At 36.1% G+C, this 26,528-nt stretch overlaps 1 protein-coding gene across 1 annotated transcript in view; it reads right to left on the reverse strand.

Moving 5' to 3' along the window:
• LOC150096673 (twitchin-like) overlaps positions 1-26,528 on the reverse strand; it is a 2,440,784-nt gene that overhangs the window by 979,922 nt on the left and 1,434,334 nt on the right. The window contains exon 76 of the mRNA XM_090408679.1: positions 21,536-21,641. Within this exon, the coding sequence (XP_090264805.1) occupies positions 21,536-21,641 (106 nt within the window). The remainder of the gene's footprint in view (positions 1-21,535; positions 21,642-26,528) is intronic.

Consider the following 26,528-nt stretch of genomic DNA (forward strand, 5'->3'; position numbering starts at 1 on the left):
GACAAGTGTTGAGTTGAAATGCTAATTCTCTTCAATCGAATTCCATAATATCTGAAACTGTCGTAACAACATTCAGTATATGTTTTAACACATTCACAACAGGGTGTCATTTATTGTTTCAATGGAACTTCTCATTACTGACTGGCTCAACTCTCACAAACGTTTCAACCCTTGGTTGAATTTTATGGCTTTTTGTTTGCGTTTGAGGTGGCAGGCAAACGAACATATTCATTATATGGCATGTTTCAATTCTTGGTAGTCTTTTATTTTAAGTTAGCCTTTGTGATCTGTCATAATGACATCAAGAATTTCAAATGCAATAAAACAAACACTTATTTCATAATTGAAAAATTGGACAATAGTTTTTAGTTAGATACTGTGTTTCGGTGCAACATATGGTTTTGCTTATGTCCATACAGCATAGTTTCTGTGAGAGGGGATTTATTACTTAGCGCCATTATTATTCCATCTGTCTCTAATTGCACTATTTGTTGAGAATGACACAGACTACAAAAGCCTCTGTACAATACCTTATTCAGTGATACAATAGAACTAAATTCGATACTTATAACTACTTGCGTGATACGGGCAGACACAAATTTAACGAAGATAAAATTTGATTTTTAAGTCCCGTGGTGAAAAATATGAAAAAATAAATAAATAAAGGGTTACTAGAAATTGTAGACCACGTTATATCGAAACCGTGTTGTATAAGTACCACGTTATACGAGGGTTACCTGTACATTGAACGAGTTTAAATCACAGTTTGATGGGCTTTGTGTCTAATACCATATAACTCCCATGATGAGATCTTTTGACAACATGAAGGTCCAGTATTAATAATAATTTATACTATTTATCAATGACCAACCAGTATCTGTCTATTTTACACTCTACTCTCCTTCCAAGTTCTCAATCCCAAATGTCTTCAAAGCACTTCATAATCACTGGTCTAATGAACCACATATATCTGTTCTTCACAGATGTTTAAATATGACTGGCTACAACACAGGTCATCACCTCATGACTTGGGGAAGATTAGACTCTATCCACAATCACACCCTGTATGATAAATCAGAACTAAAACTCTCAACTTTTATAAATATTATTTCTGGAAAATTTTCCACGCTACTCCTCTAAATTAATATTATTTTTTAAGGCTTCTTTGCTTATTTTTCTTTAGGAGTATCCCTGTATAATGTCAGTGGCTTTTTACTTAATTTACTCAATTTACACATATAAGAAACTACCTCCATTTTAACTTGCATTGTCCTTATTCTATCAAAAAGTTGGAAGCTCCACAATACAAAAAGGTCAAGATTCTGACCAATGGAAAGCAACACAGCTAAACCCAAGACAACAACACTAAGCTGACATGACATAGTCTCCACTTTTCCACAAGCTCTGAAGACAACACTCAGTCGAAACAGCTCACACCTCATTACTCCCACCCCCTAATCTTTATTCACTATATTCTATCCTTCTCCTTTCCCCTAAAAGTATTGTATCTTTCACCTTCTTCTCAAAGAATTTACAGCCCATCCCTGGAAACTTGATTTTTAATCCACATACCTTTGTTTTATCCACAATTCTAGCTTCCACACTTTTCTATCTCCATATTTCCATCCGCCCACTTCCTTTCTGTCATACTTCAGTGGTGATGCATAAATGTTTATCATCTGCATTTGGAGCAGCCTGATGCTACTCCAAAAGAAGAATATCCTAAGAAGGTATGTTCAAAATTATTCCTTCCTTATACCTCTCAACTTTTGTTTGCTCTGTATTGCCTAAGATAGTTGTCCCTTAAGAACATGAGTTCTCCTATTCCTTAATGCTATATCTTTATTCCGATCAATACTGTCATAATTAAAATCACTCATAATGATCACCCATCTCTTGCTGACTAAACCAAGTTATATATACATGTGTTTGTCTCCACATTCCCTGGCCTATAGCTACATCAAACTAAATATCTCATCCTCCCCACCTCATCTTCACATCATACTGCTTGAAAAACCTCTGGGACTATTTTCATCTTGTATTGCAACCTTGTGCATACATAATTCCCTTGCTATTAACATTAGTACCTGCTCCTTCTTCTTGCCCTTCTTTTTCTCATAGAAAGAATCATACTCTTTGACTTCTGTTCCTGTTATTCTCATCAAACCATGTTTCACTTATTCCAGCTATTTTCAGGTTAATAAACTTAAACACAACAATTTGATATCTCTTATGTCTGATACTCTTAGCATTCATAAATAAGTGTAGAAAATTCATTACTTCATTTATAACTAGTCTTGCTTCATCACACATGCTCTTGTCTGCTCTCCTTTATCCTTTCCCTTGTATATCTCTCCAAAGCACTTCATAATCACTGGTCCTAAGAACCACATATATCTATTCTTCACAGATGTTACAATATAACCAGCTACAACACAGGTCATCACCTCATAGTCCCTTGCCAACTTGGAGAAGATTAGATTCTTCATCCACAATCACACCTTTTGTTTGCTCTATATTTCATATTGCCTAAGATAGTTGTCCCTTAAGAACATGATAAATTTATTCTCCTATGCTTGATGCATAGGAGAATATCTTTATCTATATCTTTATTCTGATCAATACTGCCATAATTAAAATCACTCATAATGATTACCCATCTCTTGCTGACTAAACCAAGTTATATATACATGTGTTTGTCTCCACATTCCCTAGCTTATAGCTACATCCAACTAAATATCTCCCCACCTCTACTTCACATCATACTACTTGAAAACCCTCTAGTACTATTTTCATCTTGTATCACAACCTTGTACAGATATAATTCCCTTGCTATCAACAGTAGCACCCACCCCTCCTTCTTGACCTACACTACATCCCAGGCCATCTGATTCATATGATGAATCCCTATACATTCGTTATTACTTTCGTATCTGTTCTGCTTATATTGTGACTTCCTGGCACTCTTCCCGATTTTCCCCTATCCAACTTGCATTCCTGTTCTCACATTCTCATCTCATATAGTACTCGCATCTCCATTCACGATCACTTCTGTTTCACCCAGTCCACTCTCCTGCTCTTTTTACATCACCTCTGACTTCCATTGATACCTTGTTCACATCATTCATTACACTTCCTTCTGACAACAGTTTCTTCAGATGAATCACACCAAATCCTTCTTCTTATTATTCTCTTCTGTCTTCAAGATGGGTTGAATCCGATGTGGATAAGAACTTTCCATTGTTCAATGTCCAAAGCAAGCTATTTCATAGGCCAACAGCTTTGTAAGTCCAATACAGTTCTAAGGATTTTATGGCATGTTAATCTTGGTCTTTCCCTGGGTCTTGTACACTGCATAGTGTCCTCAAATACCAGGCGATGAAGTCTCTCCAGTTTCATTTGCACAATGTGACCAAACCAACAGAGTTAATGCATCTCAAGAATTATTGGGTTAGAGAAATACAAACCTTGTAGCATTGGTGAATAAGTCTCATGTTCTATCCTATATGTTCTGTTGATTTTCCTTTCTGCTTCTTTTTTTACGGTGTCTGTTCAATAGAGAGCTGTTGGTAGTAGTATTATACTTTTGTATAATTTTATTTTTAGAGATGTAGGAATTTGTTGATTTTCAAAATTTTATTAAGTTTATTCATCATTGACCATGCTATGAAGAGCCTGTGTTTTATTGTTGCTATGTCATTTAAAATTGAAGCCAAATATGCTCCTATGTAATTAAAACAATTAACTTGTTCTATAGTTTTCTGATTAAGTGTTATCAATATTTCTGCCAGATGTCTTCCAATTTTCATTATCTTTATTTTACTTGAATTTATAATCATATTATAATTTCTGCAGGTTTTTTGTAATTTTGAAGGTTAGTATTGGAGAACTGATTTGTTATTGGTTATATTATTATTATTATTATTTCCCAAGACCTCATGGAGTCAAAGACTCATCTGGGAGGTCCTTTTATCATGCACACATCTCATCATACCGTGTCTTAAACACACTCAAACTCCTTGCAGACACCACCCTCTCAGGCAAGGAATTCCAGTCATTCACAACTCTGCACGAAAAAAACCTGCCTCTTACTCCCCTACTCACACCCTCTTTATACAGTTTCCGGGGATGACCTCTGGTTCTCCATTGATCTCCCACTATTCTCTGTAGAACTTCTCCACCATTGATCTTTTAACAACCCCTATCCAACTTGTAGGTCTCTATCATATCTCCCCTCTTCCTCCAGTCCATCACACTATGCAAATTACATCTTCTCAATCTTTCCTCATACTCAACATTCCAGAGGTCAGAAACTACCTTAGTCAGTCGCCTTTGGACCCTTTCCAACATCTCTGAAAACCCGGTGACCAAATCTGAGCACAATAGTCCATGTGTGGCCTAATCAAAGCCTTATACAATGGAACAAGAATCTCCCTACTTCTACACGTCAGTGTCCTCCACATCATTCCCAGAAGTCTTTGTGTTGTCTTCATAATTTTGGCGATGTGTCTCCTAAATTTTAGATCCTTATCCACTATCACCCCCAGATATCTTATTTCCTTTACCTCCAACAATATATTCTCACCAAGCATAAATTCTGCATCCCATCTTTGTTTTCCAAATTTTAAAACCTTACATTTTGCAACATTGAACTCACATCCCCATTTGCTTGCCCAATCACTCAATTTATTCAAGTCTTCTTGCAAGGCTACAACATCTTCACTACTCTTTATGGTTCGTTCCAACTTTGCATCATCTGCAAACAACTGAATATCTCCATCCAAATATCATTAATATACAAGTTAAATAGTAATGGCCCTAAAACAGATCTTGGTCTTCCCCTGGGTCTTGTACACTGCATAGTGTCCTCAAATACCAGGCGATGAAGTCTCTCCAGTTCCATTTGCACAATGTGACCAAACCAACAGAGTTAACGTTAATGTCATAATTACTACATAATCTGCATATGTGATTGCTCTTCTTTTGTCGAGAACATTCTTCTTGGATGAGGTTTTGAATGAAAATGTTAATAAGGCATGGGGAGAGTGGGCATCCTTGCATAATTACTTGTTTGATTTCAAAGTTTTTAGAGTTTGAAATAAATCTTAGTAATTTATTGTCTATGCTTTTCTTTTTTCATATTTGAATAAGTTTTCCTCAATTGATAGAATAAGAATCAAATGCTGGTTTTTCAAATCTACAAAACATCAAAAGATCTCTTTCCTTGTCCAATGGGATTTCCACAGACTATGAAGACAATGATATGGTCAATTGTTTACCTGTTTTTTTCTAAAACCAGCTTGTTCTTCTTCTGTTAGCTGTTTGTAAATGTTATTTAGATGATTACTTAAATATAAAGAGCCAATAGGCTTCATTTTAGCGATATAAACATCATTTAAATTAAGGGGATATTAAATCCCACATTGTTTTAAAACCAAATAAGAAACTCAAAGATTGGAATTAGCGAGTTTCATGCCGAATATAGTAAACTATAAAAGTATCGGTGACTACTTGCATTAGCTCACGCTAGTAATCGCCTAGTACTTGTAAAAACACATTTCCTAGGAAATGTATGCTGTTATTATATTATAGCAGGAGGTCACTACCCAGACTGGTTTCAGCCTTTTTTGAGGCTTCATCAGTGAGTAGCTAGCCCTAGAACCACTGATTCCAATCTTTGAGTTTCTTATTCAGTTTTAAAACAATGTGGGATTTAATATCCCCTTAATTCAAATGATGTTTATATCGCTGAATTGAAGCCTATTGGCTCTTTATATTTAAGTAACTTAATGGGTGCACTTTGACAACTCGGATAGTGAAGTATATAAGTTCTTTTTGCTATACCCTTTGGTATCAATTTGGTCTAGCCACTCACTGATGAAGCCTCAAAAAAGGCTTCAACCGGTCTGGGTAGTGACCTCCTGCTATAATATAATAACAGCATACATTTCCTAGGAAATGTGTTTTTACATTATGGAAAATACCAAGAATAGCGATCAGAACTTTACCACCTTTGCTACGAGTTGCCTGGTATTGTACTACGTACTAGGACTACTTGCATTAGCTCAAGCTAGTAATCGCCGATACTTTTATAGTTTACTATATTTGGCATGAAACTCTCTGATTCCAATCTTTGAGTTTCTTATTTGGTTTTAAAACAATGTGGGATTTAATATCCCCTTAATTTAAAAAAATGTTATTAAATGATTCTGTATATTAATGATATTGGCAAAGATTTGGATGGGGATATTCAGTTATCTGCAGATGATGCAAAGTTGAGATGAATTATGAAGAGCAGAGAGGATGTTGTCGCTTTACAAGAAAAGCTGAATAGATTGAGTGAATGGGCATGGGAATGCCAGTTTAATGTTGCAAAATGTAACATTAACTGGCATAGGGATGAATGTAAGGTTTTAAAATTTGGGAAACAAAGATGGGATGTAGAATTTATGCTTGGTGGGGATATATGTTGGAGATGGAGGAAATAAGAGATCTTGGGGTGATGTGGATAAGGATCTAAAATTTAGAGGAGACATTGCCAAAATTGCGATGACAACATAATGAATTCTGGGAATGAGGCAGAGTACACTGACTTGTAGGCTCTGATTAGGCTGCACATGGACTACTGTGCACAGATTTGGTCACAAAGGACAAAGAGATGTTGGAAAGGATCCAGAAGTGACTGACTAAGGTGGTTTCTGATCTCTGGAATGTCGAATACGAGGAAAGGTTAAGAAGATGCAATTGCAGAGTCTAGCAGATAAGAGGAAGAGGGGTGATATGAGAGAGATCTACAAGTTCATAAGGGTTATAGGATCAAGGGTGAAGAGGTTTTACAGAAAACAGTTCGAGATCAGGAAAGAACCTGAGGTCATCCCTGGAAACTGTATAAGGAAGGTACGAGCAGAGGAGTGAGAAGTAATGTTATTTGCATGCAGAATTGTAAATGATTAAAATGCCTTGCCTGAGAGAGTTGCAGAGAATATGAGTGTGTTTACAGTGCAGTATGATGAGCTGTGTGTATTATAAAAGGACCTCCTAGATGAGTCCTTGACTCCATTGAGTCTTAGGGTAATAATAATTTTTACAAAGATTTTGTTGTAAGAGTAGCAAAGAAGAGTAATTGGTCTATAATTGTTGCATTTTTGAACATCACCTTTTTTATGTATAGGCAAGATTTTTACCTATTTTCCAATCATTTGGGAATTTGGGATAATCTCAATGAAAATAATATTATTGAAAAATTTGTTTAGCTGTTTAATTAGTTCAGGTCCACCATTGTTATAGAGTTCTGAGGATATTTCATCAATTCCAGGTGCTTTTGATGATTTTGTTTGATTAAATGAAAGGATTACTTCTTCCTCTGGGATTATGGGTACTGTATCTTTCTCACTGGTTGGTATATGTGAGTGAAAGCTTTTATCTTTAAAAATATTAGAGAAGTAATTGTATCAGAAGTGTTCCTTTTCTCTAATATTTCCAATCACCTTGTTTCGCAAATCTTTCGTGGTGAGAAGTGTAGGAATGTAGTGAAGGCATGTAGCACCAAATCTAAAAAAAAAAAAAATCAGCTAACGCCTATTTGTTCCCGTATAGGGAGTAGGCGGGACCGTTTACCCTATCTAACTTTTGAAGACTGAGTGGGCAGTTCGATCTCCACTGGTAGCCAATCAGAGAGGCAGCTGGCCCAAGGCTATCACTGATTCATCGGTACACAGTGAAGAAGGCAGCAAGCTAGTGCTGACATCTCGTGGTCCCCAACCCTAACACAATATTTTTAATGTCTGAAAATAGTGTTGGTTCGACAGTCGATTTTCTTGAGTTTATGGGATGAAAAATCCGAGTTTCCAGGAGAAAAAACCTGCTAGCCATGCCAGAGATCGACTAACTCGGGAACCGGTCAAAAAAAGGCTTAGAAAAATTTCCTCTAGTCGGCAACTAGATTTGAACCACCAAATCCTTTCTTCATGAGATCAAGCGCCATAGGGTGCAAATGCCACTTCTACTGAGCTACACACAAATCTATTTAAATATAATTCATCTGTTTTTCACAATTTCTTTCACTCCTTGAATGCTTTCCACATTAACAAACTGCACTCCTTCTTCCTCAGAAACCAGTGGTAGAATACTATTAAAGATTATTGCTTGCCATCTCACCCCATCATTGACATACCAGTGATGGGCTGAGATGATGCAACAAACCAACTACTCTCAGTTTTCTTTTGCTCTCCTAAAACATCTCTGGATATCCATCCTCATATTCATTCCTTCCTTCCTTCCTATTATCACATCTAACTTCCTCAAGTCGGGAATAGAATTAGAAGCATTTATAATTTTCTGGAAGGATTCAAATGGGAAAAGAGGAGGGGGAGTGCTGTTAATGATTGCAGAGGAACTGTGTCTGCAAAGTGTGGAAGTTGATAGAGGATGCACAGATTTTGAATCTGTGTGGTGTGAAATTGAAATAAACAGGTTAGTATATCTGAAAGGATGCTGTTATAGGCAAGGGAATGCAAAGAATACTGATTGTGAAATGTTTAGGAAAATTAGTTGGGCATTTAAAAAGAAGGTGATCCTGATGGTAGACTTTAATTACAGGAATATAGAATGGAAAGAGAAGAGAGTGTATAGGAACAAGGAGAGCGAGTTTGTGGAACTTCTGAGAGATAAGTATCGTAAGCAGCATGCGACTGAAGCAACTAGAGGTTTTAATGTTTTTGGATTTGGTGATAACTTCACAGGATGTAGTGTTAATGAGATGTTGACACTGTCGTCAGTTTTGAGAGTGATCATGAGGTACTTGTTTGGGAAGTGATGAAACTAGAAAAAAGTTACTGCCAAAAAGATATATGTGGAAGTATAAAGCAGGTGACTAAGCAGGAGACCCCTATATAATCTCCGAGAGTTGGAAGCTACATAACTTAAAAATTAGGTCACGACTCCGACCAATAGGAGACAACACAAGTCCAAAGACAGAAACATCTAACCAACATGACATAGCATCCACTTCCCCCGATGAGTTTCAAAGACGACGGTTGTCGAAATGGCTCAACCTGTTACTCCCATGCCTGACTTTTTCCCTTAAATCCCTCTTCTTCCCCTAAAAAAAAAAATTCTATCTTCAGATCCTTCTTTCACCCACCCACCTAAATGCTCTCTACCCATCCTTAATAATAATGATATTATACACATATAAAAAACCTGGGTTTTTTCCAAATAATTCCCCCACATTACTTTACCCCCACTTCTCCCCAAAACCCCCATTCCTTTAACAGCTTAACAGCATATGAAGGCTCATCTCCGGAATAAGGAGACAGAAAACAACATTGAAAAAGTATGTCCAAATTTTCTTCTATTTTTATTCTTCGTATATTAGTTTTATAACACCCCAGTAATGCTCTAGAATTTGGGTAAAGAGCCAATGACATTGTAAAAAAAAGGGGCACTGCTAAACAAAAGTAGGCTATTTTAGCCATTAAAATAATAGTTTATTCTTAGAGGAGTAAAATAGGAATTTTCCCAGAAATAACACCTATAAAGCAGGTGATTATACAAGGCTCTGAAGTCAGTTAGCATCATTATGTTGGGTAGATGAGCTAAGCAGAAAAGATGCTGACACATCTTTTCTGCTTATGAATTTCCATATACTTTTGTATATGGAAATTCATAAGGCAGTATCTGACACAAGCAATATATAACTGCATACCATGGACTAAGCAAGTAAATAAAATAGGTACGAAATGGATGTACAGTGGAATCAAGCAAGCTGTGTTGGCAAAATGCTATAGAGGAGGTACAAGAGAATTGGTGGTGATCGGATCCATGAAGAGTGTAAAGTACATGGTAAGAAGTTCTTTATGAGTATGGTAAAGGAAGAAAAGGTGCAGTATGAGAGGAGATTGGCTGGTCAGACCATGGTTAACTCAAGGAAATTTTTCTGCTATATGGCAAGCAAGAGGAAGAATAATTATGGCACATTAACAGTGGTGGATAGTCATGGCAGCAGATGAACAGCTGCAAAGGATATAGTGGAATTATTGAACATGCCCTTTCATATCATACTGGTGTAAATGATGCCATGTAATGTATAGAAGAGATGCAAGTATTAGGAGAATTGGAAGTGAATAAAAATAAGAGGTGTATCAGATGTTGGCTGGTTGGATAATAAGGCTGCGGGAAGGGATGAACATGTACGTTCTTAAGGAAAGTGCACCACAGTTGGCTATGCCTTTGACCTCATTATTTAATGAAAGTATTGCAGTGGGTAGGGTTGCTAAGGTGTGGAAAGAAATCAAAATAGTACCACTCCACAAGCATGGCTCTAGGTCAGAAGTTTTCAATTATAGACCAGTCTGTATAACTATGATTATGGTCAAGGTGTTGGAGAGATTGGTTAGGAATTAAGATTGGGTTGATGGACAAAGCAGTCTTTATGTGGTCAGCATGGATTTGTAAAGGATAGTTCCTGTTTTAGCAATTTACTTGCATTTTATGATAGTTAATGAGTATGTTAGATAAGGAAGAATCATATACACTGATATTCTTGATCTTTGCAAAAGCGTTTGAGAGATCACCACATGATCAGTTGGTATACAAGATGCAGATGATGGGAATAGATAGTATATTGGTTAGATTGATTGTAGATTGGCTCTGAATGATATCAGCAGGTTGTGTATGATGGAGCAGTGTCTCAAAAAAGGAGTGTAACCATCTGTTCTTTGACCCCTGCTTTTCAACTGGTTTGTAAATGATATATCATGGGGACTGACTGGGGATCTTCAAGTGTTTGCTGATGATGCAATGTTGGGAAGAATTATAATTAGCACTGCTGATATTAATTCTCTACAGGAAGATTTGAATGACTTTTGACTTGGCCAAAGGAGTGGGATTGTAATTTTAATATTAATTATCGAGGATGCTGCATTTTGGAGTGCAGAAATATACATCTGTGTGCTTTATCGATGGTGCCATACTGCAAGAAGTGGATGAGATTTGGGATGTGATGGTTGACAGTAAACTGAAGTTTAGAGGGCTTATTTTTAGTGTAGAAAAGGCTGCACTTCGTAGTGCTGCTATGAAAGGAAGTACTCTAATGTGTATGGATAAAAAGTGGTTATGCTACTGCAGAGAGCACTGGCAAGACCATACTTGGGCTATTGTGCTCAATTTGGTCTCCTCCTTTTCAGTGTGATGTGGAAACATTGTAGAGGGTCCTGAGACAAGTGACTAAGACAATATCAGGACTTTGAAATGCTGGCTATGGAGAGAGGTTGAAGAAATGTAGATTGCAAAGTTTGATGGATTGGAAGAAATGGGGTAATATGATAGAGACATTTAAGTTAGTGTGAGGATTTTATTGGATTAATCCAGATGGGATTATTAAAAGAGTAGAAGGTGAGAGGAGAAAACCAAAGGCAATCTGGAGTTATGTAAGAATGGGGTTATGAGGGTTGCAAGGAGTAGATTTTTTTAGATGAAGAACTGTCAGTGAATGGAACCATTACAAGAACGTGTTGTTAATGCAAGGAGTGTTAAGGGTATTAAGATTCGGTATGATAAATGTGTTATCAGTTGAATGAATCTCCAATGATTAGTCTGCTGACTCCACGAATGGTGCAATAATAATCATAATAATGTAGACTAAATAGCTGAAATGTATCCTGAATAGTGAACTTGTACCACAGGTTCACTATTCAGGATACAGTTGATGTCTTCAATGTTTCTGCCTATTATCATGTCTTTGGCTTTTTATTCCTGATTTACATACCAAATATATTACAATATTTATTCAGTTTAGTCTTGGAATCTTGCAGACTTGCAGTATAACATCATCTGCATAAGATTAGCATCACAAAGTTCGATATCAGATTTGTCGGTCTGGTTGGCCAAGTGGTTAGAGTATCCGCTCTCCAGCGAAAAGACAGCGAGTTCGAATCCATTCATGGACATGGAGGTTTGTGATTGTCTGTGTGGTGGACAGTAGATAGTGTCAGTGTAGATGAGGCGGTTGACTGTAGTTGGTGGAGACGGAGAGTTGAAGAATAAGTGCCCTCCCTCAATGAGTCTTTGGACTCCTTGGAGGTGTCACATAATAATAATAATTTAATTCCACTTTTCTTCATAACGTGGCCCATATAGATAATGAATAACATTGGAGATAATGTGCATCCTTGTCACACACCTGATTTACCTAAAACCATCTTATTTACCTCCTTCAATTCTAACTGCTGACTTACAGCTAAAATAGAGAGTATTATTATTATTATTATCATTATTATTATTACCCCAAGACCTCATGGAGTCAAAGACTCATCTGGGAGGTCCTTTTATCACACACACACAGCTCATCATACCGTGTCTTAAACACACTCAAACTCCTTGCAGACACCGCACTCTAAGGCTGATTTACATAACAAGGCATTCCAATCATTTACAACTCTGCATGGAAAAAAACCTGATTCTCGCTCCCCTACTCACACCCTCTTTATACAGTTTTCAGGGATGACCTCTGGTTCTCCCACGATCTCCCACTATTTTCTGTAGAACCTCTCCAGCATTGATCCTATAACAACCCCCTTACTAACTTGTAGGGCTCTATCATATCTCCCATCTTCCTCCTGTCCACCAGACTTTGCAAAATTACATCTTCTCAATCTTTCCTCATACTCGACATTCCAGAGGTTAGAAACTACCTTAGTCAGTTGCCTTTGGACCCTTTCCAATATCTCTTCGTCCTTCTGAAAACCAAGTGACCAAATCTGGGCACAATAGTCCATGTGTGGCCTAATCAAAGCCTTATACGATGAAACAAGAATCTCACTACTTCTACGAGTCAGTGTCCTCCGCATCATTCCCAGAAGTCTTTGTGTTGTCTTCACAATTTTGGCTATGTGTCCCCTAAATTTCAGATCCTTATACACTATCACCCCAAGATTTCTTATTTCCTCCATGTTTATGTGTTGCTTGATATAATGTCCCTTTACACTATATAGCTGTAGTGTTTTGGATAACTTTACTAATGGCACTTTGTCATATGCCTTTTCCAGATCAACTAAACTTAAATACAAATTATATTCCCAAGATTTCTGAACTATTTGTCTAAAGTGAAAATATAATCCTGACAACATCTATTTGGCCTGAATCCAGCTTCACCAAGCTTCTCTTGCACAATTTTTCTTAGCCGTTTTTCAAGTATACTTGCAGAAATCTTACCAGGATCAGTCAGTAGGAAAATACAGGAAAACACTTTTCTTTTTCTTTTATGGATGGGTACTATGAGAGCTCTACTCTATTCATCTGGAATCAAAACCTCTGAGCAGGCCTTGTGAATTATGTAATGCAGCCACTGTAAGACTTTTATACCTCCATACGTCATCATTTCTGGCCAAATTTCATCTACTCCAGCTGGCTTTCCACATTTCAGTATGGAAATGTATACCTGGCTGCATTGTGGTTGGGAGTTTCTTATTAATGTACTGACACTGCATGTTTCATTTTGCAGTCTTTCAAAGTAATTACTCAAAACATCTAGAATATCTTTATCTTCAGTTTTCATGTCACCATTATCATCTCTGATTCCTTTTACAGTATTTTTACCTCTATTTCTAAGCTTTTTCAATAGCCTACAGAATATACTACCACCTTCCTGATATTATTAATATCCACATAATTGATACACAGTCAAAACAAGATATCATATAAACAAAAATTTGACTGGTGATAGAGAACAATTCAGATTCTACCCAAGAATCTAAGAATAGTCCGTCAGGTAGTGTCGTAAAATATGGACTGTTCCAAGTAATGCTGTTTTTTGTATGTCATATGGGGTCACTTTGTTGATGTTTAATTGCTGTAAATAGTTGGATAGCTTCTCTGAAGTTGCACCTAGTGCACCGATAACTATTGGGATGACTTTGGTGTGTTTAAGCCACAGCCGGCCAACTTCGAATAACAGATCTCGATATTTAATAATTTTTTCCAGTTATCTGTTGTTAATGTTGTTATCACTGGATACTGCTATATCAATAATCCAAATATGTCGATGTTCAATAATTATGATGTCAGGTCTATTGTGTTCAAAATGCCGATCAGTTTGTATTCTAAAGTCCTAGAGAATTTTTGCTGTTTCGTTTTCCAATACTATCTCTATTTTATGCCACCACCAGTTATCAGAAGTAGGAAAGCCATATTTTTTGCTTTTTCTCCTTTCTTTTGCATACATGCCAATGAATTATTTTGGCCACTGATTGCATAATCTGCATTTGCTGTTATTATTGATGTTCAAAATTTTTGCTTTCATTGCATTAGTTTGTAATGCCTGTTCTCGAGTTGCTAGAATAAATCCTTCGGTTTCTTTTTTAATGTATCCATATTGTAGCCATTGCCAAGTCTTGTTCCTGTCAATTTTATCCTCAGTATCTCGAAGAAATTGGCCATGCAAGGGTTTACTTTTCCAGCGCACATCAGTTATTTTTATTCCTTTTTGTAATCGGATTTGTTTCCTGTTGCTTTTAGAAGGCCTTCTTGTGTAATAGCTTAAAGCATTGGTTCAGATTTTATGAAAAACCTCTTCGTCGTTAATCCTATAATCTGTACATCTTTGATACTCCCCTCTTCCTCCTATCCGCTAGACTGCAAATTGCAATGTCTCTACCTTTCTGTGTATTCAACCATTCCAGAGATCCAAAACAATTTTGGTCAATTGTCTCTGGACCCTCTCCAACATCTCTTCATCCTTTTGAAAATCAGGTGACCAAATCTGTGCACAGTATTCCATATGTGGGCAAATCAGAAACTTATACAATGGAACTAGAATCTCCTTACTTCTACAAGCCAGTTCTTCCGCATCATTTCCAGAATTCTTTATTGTCCTCACAACTTTGGCAATGTGTCCCCTAAATTTCAGATCCTTATCCACTATTATCCCAAGATCCCTTATTTCCTCCACCTCCAACAATATATCCCCACAATTAAGTGTTCTCCGCATCATTGCCAGAATGCCAGCCTGGTTGGCCGAGTGGGTAACGTATCTGCTCTCCAGCCAAAAGGCTGTGGATTTGAATCCCACTGTGGGCATGGATGTTTGTGATTGTCTGTGAAAATACTAGTTGTGTTCATGGACAATAAATGCCGTTGGTGTAGATGATGTGGTTGGTGGATGACAGGGTGGATGAGGTTGAGTGGTGGATGTGGAGAGTTGCAGAGTAGGTGTCCTCCCTTGATGAGTCTTTGGATTCCCTGGAGGTGTCAAATAATAATAATAATTCATCATGTTGAATTTCAGCAATATGTTGTCTACATACCATCACCCCCACACATCTCATATTTCATCTACTTCCAACAATATATCCACAACAAGAGTAAATTCTACATCCCATCTTGGTTTTCCAAATTTTTAAACCTTACATTTTGCAACAATGAACTGGCATTCCACTCCTGTAATCATTAACTCGGTCAATTCAAGTCTTCTTGTAAGTCTACGACATCTGCTCTACTCCTCACAGTTCTTACCGACTTTCTATCATCTGCAAGCAACTGTATCTCCCCATTCAAATCTTCCCCAATATTATTAACATATAGGTTAAACAGCAATGGCTCAAAACCAGATCCCTGAGGCACAGCAAAAGTGACTTTCCCCTTCTGGGCTATTGTTCCCCCATACACAACTTGTTGATACCCATTAGACAGCCAATTTCCAAATCAATGCAGTAGTCTAACATCCAACCCCATTCACTCTAGTTTGACTATCAACTTTTCATGTGGTAATCTATAAAAAACCTTTGCAAAGTCTAAGTCTACTACTGTGCATCCATCTCAGTATAAAACTGTATATACCACCCATACATACATATATATATATATATATATATATATATTTAAAATATTTAATGACTAACAAACTGAGAATAAATTAGAAAACTTTAATGATACAACTAGTTTCGGCTTATTACCTTCATCAGGTATCTTTGTAGGTAGAAGAAACAATAATAAAAGACCGAAGATATTAAGAAAACTGAAAAGCACAGGTTAATTGTATGAGATAATTAAAATAAAAAACGCATTAAAATTCCAGTTGTTCTATTTACGTGCCATTGTTTATTGTATGTGTGGTAGTAGACTCTCGAGAATGCCAGTATTGAACAACATATGGCTCTCAGGGATGTTATAGCTTAAATTAATGTTCAAATGCTCAGGATTAAGGATGATCTCCCTGGATTCCACTATCTTACTTTCAAATTCATCCTTGCAACGGAAAATGTTTTCAGATCTATCCCAGGAAACTGAGTGCCCTTGAAAATTATCATGAGGATTGTTAATGGCTGGATAAGGCACTAGCATTTGATCTTTTATAGGAAATGTCTCTTTTGTGCTCCTCCATGCGAAGTTCAACAGATTTATTAGTTTGATCGTAATAAGGAACATTACAGTTACACCATAGTTTATATACACCAGGACATTTTAGATTATGATGCTTAGGTTTAGGATGACTTATAAGAGATCTGATTTTTGTAAGAGTGGTGAATAACGTCCTGATTTTGTACTTTTGAAGGACTTCTGCCAATTTTTGGGAGACCGAACTGATGTATGGAATTGAGATGTTACCTTTAAAATTGGTAGTTTCTGTATTGTGATGCCTAGGAGGATCTATAAGAAATTTCTTAATTGTTCTTTTATGATAACCATTTTGTTCAAAAATATGTGAGAGGTGATTAATTTCTTTTTGAAGCTCATCTGGATCGTTTAAAATAGAGCGAGCTCTGTGTCCCAAAGTGGAAATAGTTCTGAGTTTCTGTGGTGGAAAATGATGAGAAAGACTGTGAAGATATCTATTAGTATGCATTGGTTTTCTGTACATAGAGATTCTAAATTTTCCAGAACAGCGTGCGAGTTTTATATCCAGGAAAGAAAGGGAGTTATCATGTTCTAGTTCTGGCGTGAATTTTATATTTGGATGCTGGTTATTTAGATGATGAAGGAAATTCGTGAGAGAGTTTTCACCATGACTCCATATAATAAAAACGTCATCTATATAGTGTTTCCAAACTTTTGGTTTCAATGAAGAGGAAGATATAGCTCTTGTTTCAAAGTCCTCTAGGAAAATATTCGCCAGAATGGGGGATAAAGGGTTCCCCATCGCTAAGCCCTGGTTCTGTTTATAGATTGTATCTTGATATCGGAAGTAGCCAGATTGAACTCAATGCTTTAATAAAGCAAACATTTTTTGGATAATTTATCCTTTAATAATATTAATACTTCTTCAGATGGTACATTTGTGAATAATGAAATAATATCTAAACTGGCTATGATATCATCCTCGTTGATGGATAAGAGATGTGATTTTTGGAAGAGGGATGAATAACGTCCTGATGTTGTACTTTTGAAGGACTTCTGCCAATTTTTGGGAGACTGAACTGATGTATGGGATTGAGATGTTACCTTTAAAATTGATAGTTCCTGTATTGTGGTGCCTAGGAGGATCTATAAGAAATTTCTTAATTGTTCTTTTATGATAACCATTTTGTTCAAAAATATGTGAGAGGTGATTAATTTCTACCAAGTTAGACCTACTCAGTGAAAGAATTTCTAATACAAAAAGTAGTCTGGGTTTTTTATTCAACAAAAAAAGATCTTTAATTGAAAAGCTTGAACAGTTTCTGGATAATGATAGTTTTAATGAGTTTATTTCTATAGTGAAACAATAGCAACTCAGATACAGAATAATAATAAAATTACTCTTATCAGGAAATTTGAAAATCTGCATGTAATATCACATGTACACAATGCATGTGATATTACAAAAGACCACATCAATCCAGACAAGGTAGTAATAAACAAATCCTCCCATATTCTCACAGATGCCGAAAAAGATATTCTTAGCAAAGGCCTTAATTTCATTCCTTTACCAAGGTTTATTCCAAAAGAATCTCTTCTTACTAAAATGGAAAAAGCTACTTCACTTCTGCCTACTCATTGGATAAACTTCTCCATATGATAACTATTTTTATCATTAACAGTGCAAAACCTCCACAAGATAACATTTCTTCAGCTGAATGACAAGCTATTAGAAATCTAAAAAAGAACAGAAATATAACAATTTTACCGGCGGATAAAGGTAATGACACAGTTATCCTCGATACTGAAATATATCATAATAAGGTGCTTCTACTACTTGAAAGTGACACATATTCCTTATTACAGGATGATCCAACACGGGAACTACAAAACCGTACTAACAACTTACTACAAAATACTAATGAACTTCCTCGTGATGTACGTCTCTCTCTACGCTCCCTTCATCCACTTATACCCCGTATCTATGGAGTTCCAAAAAATACATAAGGAAAACACTCCTCTTCGCCCTATTGTCGAGGGTACTGATTCTCCAACCTACAAACTATCAAAATATCTTGCAAAATATCTCAAGTCTTTTTCTAATAAGTCTTCATCGTTCATCAACAACACCTTAGATTTTGTATCTAGTATTAAAGATTTATCCATCACGAGGATGATATTATAGCCAGTTTAGATATTATTTCATTATTCACAAATGTACCATCTGAAGAAGTATTAATATTATTAAAGGATAAATTATCCAAAAAATGTTTGCTTTATTAAAGCATTGCGTTCAATCTGGCTACTTCCGATATCAAGATACAATCTATAAACAGAACCAAGGCTTGGATTGGAACCCTTTATCCCCCATTCTGGCAAATATCTTCTTAGAAGACTTTGAAACAAGAGTTATATCTTCCCCTTCATTTAAACCAAAAGTTTGGAAACACTATGTAGATGACATTTTTATTATATGGAGTCGTGGTGAAAACTCTCTCACGAATTTCCTTCATCATCTAAATAACCAGCATCCAAATATAAAATTCACGCCAGAACTAGAACATGATAACTCCCTTCCTTTCCTGGATATAAAACTCGCACGCTGTTCTGGAAAATTTAGAATCTCTATGTACAGAAAACCAACGCATACTAATAGATATCTTCACAGTCTTTCTCATCATTTTCCGCCACAGAAACTCGGAACTATTTCCACTTTGGGACACAGAGCTCGCTCTATTTTAAACGATCCAGATGAGCTTCAAAAAGAAATTAATCACCTCTCACATATTTTTGAACAAAATGGTTATCATAAAAGAACAATTAAGAAATTTTTATAGATCCTCCTAGGCATCACAATACAGAAACTATCAATTTTAAAGGTAACATCTCAATCCCATACATCAGTTCAGTCTCCCAAAAATTGGCAAAAGGGTAATATAGCTTTTGGTCTTCTATATTTGAGTATAGAAAGGAAAATGACCCAGAGGAAGACCAAGATATAGGTGGATTGATACGGTACAAAGTGTGTTAGACGATAGAAATATAAGATCTGATAATGTTGGAGTCTTGACAAGTAACAGACTGATTTGGAGGAAAATTGTAGATAGGAAGTTAGTAATGATGTAAATTTTTCATGTAGTACTGTCGTATCCTGTACACCCCTTGAGGGTACATGGCAGGAATTTGATGATGATGATGATGATGATGATGATGATATTTGAGTATGTCCGTTGCCTCGTATGCTGCAGATTGCTGAACCAAATCGTTGGGGTGTATCGAGTGGTGGTTTCACACTGGCGATGAAATTCATATTCCACCTAAAGACAATCACAAACATCCATATCACCCATAGTGAGATTTGAATCTGCAACCTGTTGGTTGGAGAGGTATGCTAACCACTTAGCTTTAGCCAACCAGGCTGGCTAAGGTCATTTAGCAAGGATGTAATGACTAAATTTTTTGTTTGATAACGGTGAATAAGTGGAATGGGTTAGCTGAGTCTTGTGCATGCTTTGTCACTTAGTCAGTGCATTCAAAGAGAGCTATGATAAATATGGTGTGTGTGTGGGGGGGGGTGCATCTCTTTCGATGTCTTTGTACTCCTTGGAGTTTTCTGTGCAATAATAATAATAATAATATTGTTGAATATATAGCATTACTAGTTCATCTGTGCTAGCTTAATTTTTAAACTTCACCTGTTAGTTTAAAGAAATGATAAACCCCTCAAATCATATTTTCAAGATACAATTTTCTTGCTATTTCTCTTTACATTATGGCCAACCTTTATTACCCTCTCCCCATCAGTTACAGTACATAACTATCTTTTGCTATCTTTTCCAGATTTTTTAAATATTTTACTTTATTTACTTTACCCTTCTCATTATTACGTGAATACTCATTTCACCACTCTTCCAAAAATCAAATCTCTTATAAGCCATCTTAAACCTAAGCATCATAATCTAAAATATCCTGGCATATATAAACTATGGTGTAACTGTAATGTTACACCATAGTGTAATGTTCCTTATTAAGGTCAAACTAATAAATCTGTTGAACTTTGCATGGAGAAACATAAAAGAGACCTTTCCAGGGAGATCATCCTTAATCCTGAGCATTTGTACAGTAATTTAAACTATAACATCCCTGAGAGCCATATTGCTGTTGTTCAATACTGGAGTTCTCGAGAGTCTACTACCATGCATACAATAAACAATGGCACGTAAATAGAACAACTGGAATTTTAATACAATGTTTTTTATTTTTAATTATTTCATACAATTAACCTGTGCTTCTCAGTTTTCTTAATATCTTCAGTCTTTTATTATTGTTTCTTCTACCTACAAAGATACCTGATGAAGGTAATAAGCTGAAACTAGTTGTATCATTAAAGTTTTCTAACTTATTCTCAGTTTGTTAGTCATTAAATATTTTTTAAAAATGTATCACAGTAACCAAGTCAATACTCATGAATACACACACACACACACACACACACACACACACACACACACACACACACATATATATATATATATATATATATTTAAAATTGAGTTATATCTTAATATTTGATGAATGAATTATATCTTTATGTAGGAAAAACAACTTGTTGGTCAATTACTGGAGTGTATAATTAAGTGAATATAAAGTAACATGTTGTTAAAGAAATTAAGTGAAACTTATTTCGGGTTTGGCTATTTGAGCTCATCTTAAATGAATAGGTGATCTCCCATTCATTTATTAGGCTTTGCAGTGAAATATAAATTAAGGGAGTGATTAACTCTAGTTGTAGTCTGTTATGCGTGTCATTTTTTAGTATTCTTAATTGTATGAATAGTTTTAGAAAAAAGAAACACTACAATTTCCATCTTCTTAAAACCAGCCAGTTTGATTCTTATGTCTAAAAATATCTAACAAAGTACCTTCTGTCACAGATATGATCCAAACCAGATCTCTTTCTCTGGAAAATTATGACTCACAGAGAAATCCCGCAACCATGATGACACTATATGTGTATGTGTGCTAATCACAGACTAGCATAAATATTCTCATACTAAGCGTAGTCTCCTCATTACAAACTCTACTTACACACAGACACAGACACACACACATATGCATGAATTTGGATTCATACACATAACATGCATATATAATTTTAAGGCAACACTGAAAAACCAAATGAAAACATTGAATATATGCTTACGTAATTGGACTTCCACCATCATCTTTGGGTGCTTTCCATGATAATTTAGCATGATCCTTATCAATTTCATCTATCTTAAGAGGTCCTTCTGGTGAACCTGGTTTATCTAATAAGATTGTTTTATGGTTATTTTGATTTCTAAACATTGTAACAAAAAATGTTGTTGTTATTATTGTTATTTTTTTTTGAATAATGGCTTCACACATGTAAGAGAAAACTAAATATAATTTATAACTCCTTTATAAATGTTACCAGTTTTTCTGTCTTCTCCCTGAAAGAAGCTCATGATATATTGAGCAAAATATATAGGAGTAGCAAATTATATTTAGTTTTCTCTTACACATGTGAAGCTGTTATCAAAATATATAGTATGTCTAACATGCCCATCTCTATTAAATAACTAGTAATATATTATTATTATTACTTTATTCAGTACCTCATGGAATTACAAAATTCATCAAGAAAGGACATTTTATACAAGACACTATCTATCATAATTCTTCTTAAACTCATTCACTGTTTGCACTCTTAATATATTCGAAGGCCATACACCCCATGGTCAAACTATACTCCATGCCAAAATATACACCTCTCTCTTTCACTCATGGCTTCCTTTTGCCTCTTTTAGGCATGGACTTTTGTCCTTGTTCTTTCCCCCCCTTTACTGCACCATGTCAAAATCTTATCATTGTCAATCTGATAACTACCTCTCAACAGGTCATGTCTCAGTCATATTTTCATCTTCTATCCACTAAACTCTGCAGTTTGCATGCTCTCACTATTTCATAACAAACACTATATCATTTTTGTTATTCACATCTGCACACATTTACAAGGTTACTTCATTCCCTTCGAATCTTGGTGACCAAATCTGAGCACAATGATCCACATGTGGTCTAATCAAGACTTTATGCAAAGGAAGTACCATCCAAACCTTGTCAAAATCCTTCTCAGTATTACAGCAATCCTCTTCATTGCCCTCAGCATCTTCGTGATGTCTCTTAATCTTCTGTTGATCATCACCTATAGATCTCTTGCTTCCTTCACTTCCTCTAGTATTATTTCACAAATCAGGTATGCATCAGATCCCAAATGTCAAGACTTTTACATTTATTAGAATTACATCGATATCACCCTTCATTTATCCACATTCCAGTTTGGTCAAATACTTCTAAAGAGCACATCAGTACTCTTAACTATAAAACTCCCAAGTTTCACATAATTTGCAAACAACTGAATATCTCCCTGCAACTTAGTGACATTATCACTGACATAGTTAAACAGCCAAGGTCTCAGATCCCTGTGAAACCATTTGTGACCTTCAATTTCCTTGATACAGTCCTTCCTTCCATACACACTACTCTGATATCTATTAGACAGTCCATTTCCCTAATGGACTTTTAGTAGTACTCTGGCTCCAGAGTACTAGTATGTGAAATACATTGCTTCTAAAAGACAGTCCAGTTCACTAAGCTGAAATCTAACCATACATTGCTACTTAAATATCAACTTATCATGTGGCACATTGCCAAATGCCTTTGCAAATCCAAAAAAAAAAAAATTAAAGTACAGTGGAACCTCTGTTGTCGAATGCCTCTCATCCTCGAACAAATCGGTTCACGAACATATTTTCCGAACCAAAAACACACTGGTTTCCAAATAGAATCTCGGTTCCCGAACAGGCAAACCGGCAACCACATGATCCCCTGGCTGAGATGTATGGCGGGAGAGCATCACTTACGCCGCAGCCTCCTCTCAATCCAGACACCTGCTTGAATTTGCAGTGCCTTTTCTTGATTTTCTTTGTGTTTTGCTGTTTTTATTATAAATTATTATTAAATAAGCCACTATGGGACCAAAGAAGGATAGTGATAGCAGCAAAGCAAAAAGAAAAGTTGTTAGAACCACGATAGGGTTGAAAAAAGAAATCTCATCCAAACATAAAAATGACGTTCGTGTCTCGGATCTTGCTATGCAGTTCAGTATGGCAATATCAATGATCTGTACAATACACAAAAATAAAGAGGTGATCAAGGGAGCTGATGTTGCAAAAGGGGGTGAAAGTTCTTACTAAACAAAGATCTCAGATGATTAAAGAAGTGGAAAAATTGTTGCTGATTTGGATAAACGAGAAACAGTTAGTGCTAGTGGTAGTGTTTCTTATGCTGTAATTTGTGAAAAAGCGAGGTGATTACATGATGACCTGTTTAAAAAACCCTGGTGCTAATAGTAAGATTTGGGTAATCAGGCAATTTTTTATTCACGGATCCATGAAGTCTTTGCCCCATTAAAAAAAAACATTCAAGAAAAAAAAATTGCCATTAAAATGCCTTCTTGTGATGGACAATGCTCCTGCTCATCCTCCAGGCTTGGAGGACGAGTTGGTGGAGAAATTTGATTTTTATCACAGTGAAGTTCTCCCCTAACACAAATCCTCTAATCCAGCTCATGGACCAGCAGGTCATTTTGAACTTTACGAAACTCTACACCAAAGCAATGTTTCAAAGGTGTTTTGAAGTGACTTCTGACACAGAATTAACATTCAGAGAATTCTGGAAAAATCACTCCAATATCCTCCATTGCTTAATATTCTTGACAAAGCCTGGGTGCAAGTGACTTACAGGACCATAAACTCAGCCTGGAGGAAAGTGTGGCCATACTGTGTAGCACACGCAGACATCGAGAGCTTTGAGGATGAGTATGTTGCTGTTGTCGATGACGTTGTGTCTCTGGGCAAAAGCATGGGCTTGGAGGTTGGTAATGCTGATGTGGAGGACCATAGGAATGAGCTCACCACGGAAGAACTGGAACACCTTCAGAAGCAGCAAAAGACGGTAGTTGAAGAAATATTTTCAGAGAAGAGAAAGGAAGGGAGGATTCCTAGTTCTTTGATCAAAGAAATGTTGTGTGATATGGGATGAGGTGCAACATTTTGTGGAAAGAGATCACGCCTTTTCGTCTATATTTTATCTATTTATTGTGTTTATTCTTTTTATGTAAGATTTTATGCATTTTCATGGTTTTTAAATATGATTTTATGCACGAAGTACTGTTGTAAAGGTTTAAATAAGCAATTATCTGGGGTTCGGGTATGGATTTTTCCATTTTCCATTAATTCTTATGGGAAAATGGTTTCAGTTTTCAAACAAATAGGTTTACGAACAGTCTTTAGGAATGAATTATGTTCGACAACCGAGGTTCAGGTTCCACTGTAGATATGAATTTCTCTTGTCACCCAAACTTTTTATACCATTATTATTATTGTTATTATTATTATTTATATGGGCACTCCATGGAATCAAAAGACTCATTGTGGGAGACCTACTAACCATTAACACAATACCTATCATACCTGATCGCTCCTTAAATCCATTCACTGTTGGGGAGCTAACAACCACCTCTGGCAATCCATTCCACTAATTTACCACTCTCCATGTAAAGAACTTGGTCTGCAAACCTTACTAACCATACGCTTAGAAAACTTCCAAGTGTGATCGCTTTTTTCCCTTATACTCTCCATGTATTGAAACATTTCCTTTGGGTCAAGCTTACAGAATCCCTTTAGTAACTTTCTATATGATATTAAGTTCTGTTATATCCCTCTCCTCCACTTGTCAAATAATCTCTGCTACCCACACAATCTAAACTCATAGGGAACATTCTAAAAACCTGTCAACAGCTTGGTCACTCAGCTCTAAATCCGCTCCACCACCTCCCGATCACCAAGAAACACAGGTAACCCAATCTGTGCAGTAGTCAACATGTGGTCAAATTATAGCCTTCTCTCTCTCTCTCTCTCTCTCTCTCGGATCTCCTCATGTCTGAGGACTCGTGACCTTCCTGATGATGCTTCACCATTTCTTTCTTCCCTGTGCGTCTCTCATTGCTTGTTCTAGTTTGATTCTTGATATTTGGTCAATCCACCAAATATCAAGAATCCCCAAATATCAACAAACTCTACTTATCACCAAATAAGTAGAGTTTGTTGAGGGTTTTCCTTTTTTTTCTTTTCCCACACGGTTTATCCTGGATGATTATTTTTTCCAGGCAGTTGCCTTCCCTTCTACATATGTGCCCAAAATGTTGCACTATTTTCTTGTTAATTATGTTTATCAGTCTTCTGTGGATATTCAGTTCTTCTAGGATTCTGTTATTTGTTCGTTTTTCTGTCCAAGACACTCTTAACAATCTTCTCCAGCACCAGAGCTCGAATGCCTCAAATGTTCTACTTCTGTCATATTTTGTCATTGTCCAAGACTCAGAAGCATAGAGAAAGATCATTGCTTTCTTAGCTAGTGCTATTCTTCTTCTGATCTCTTTTTTACATCCATTTTTTTTTTTTTTTGTTATTATCACTCCAAGGTAGTTCAAATTGTTGAAAATGTTAATTCCTTCTATATCTATCCCCTCTGCATTGTTTGAAACCATTATTTTGGTTTTGTCTTGATTTATTCATGAACCATGGCTTAAGCTTTCCAATTCTAAATGATTTAGGATGGATTTCTTCCTGTTCATTTGTTGCTTATTATCACTGTGTCATCTATGTATCATAGGTTAGTGATTGTTCGGTCACCTAATTTAATGCCTCCATTTCACTTTTCTAGAGATCTTTTCATTATAGCCTTATAAAGAAGGGATAATAACCTCACTATCTCAACTTGTCAATGTGTTCTTCAGCATCCAAGTAATCTTCTGAGCTATTCTTCCAACACTTGCAATATGTCCTCTGAATTTCAAATCTCCACCACTATCCCAAGATCCCTTACCTCATCAATTTCCTGTAAATAAACTAGTACCATCAATATGATATGAAGTACTCTTTTCATACCAAAGTACATTACCTTACATTTTACAATATTGAACTGACAGCCATTACCCTTTGCCCACACTGCCAATTTATTTAAATCATCCTGTAATATATCTACATCACTTCTATCAACTATTGCTCTCCCTAGTTTTACATCATTAATAAAAAACTGAATTTCTCCCTTCA

The sequence above is a fragment of the Typopeltis vanoorti genome, chromosome 18 (assembly GCF_054136105.1).
Source record: "Typopeltis vanoorti isolate ZY-2024b chromosome 18, IOZ_Tvanoo_1.0, whole genome shotgun sequence".
Taxonomy (NCBI): Eukaryota; Metazoa; Arthropoda; class Arachnida; order Uropygi; family Thelyphonidae; genus Typopeltis; species Typopeltis vanoorti.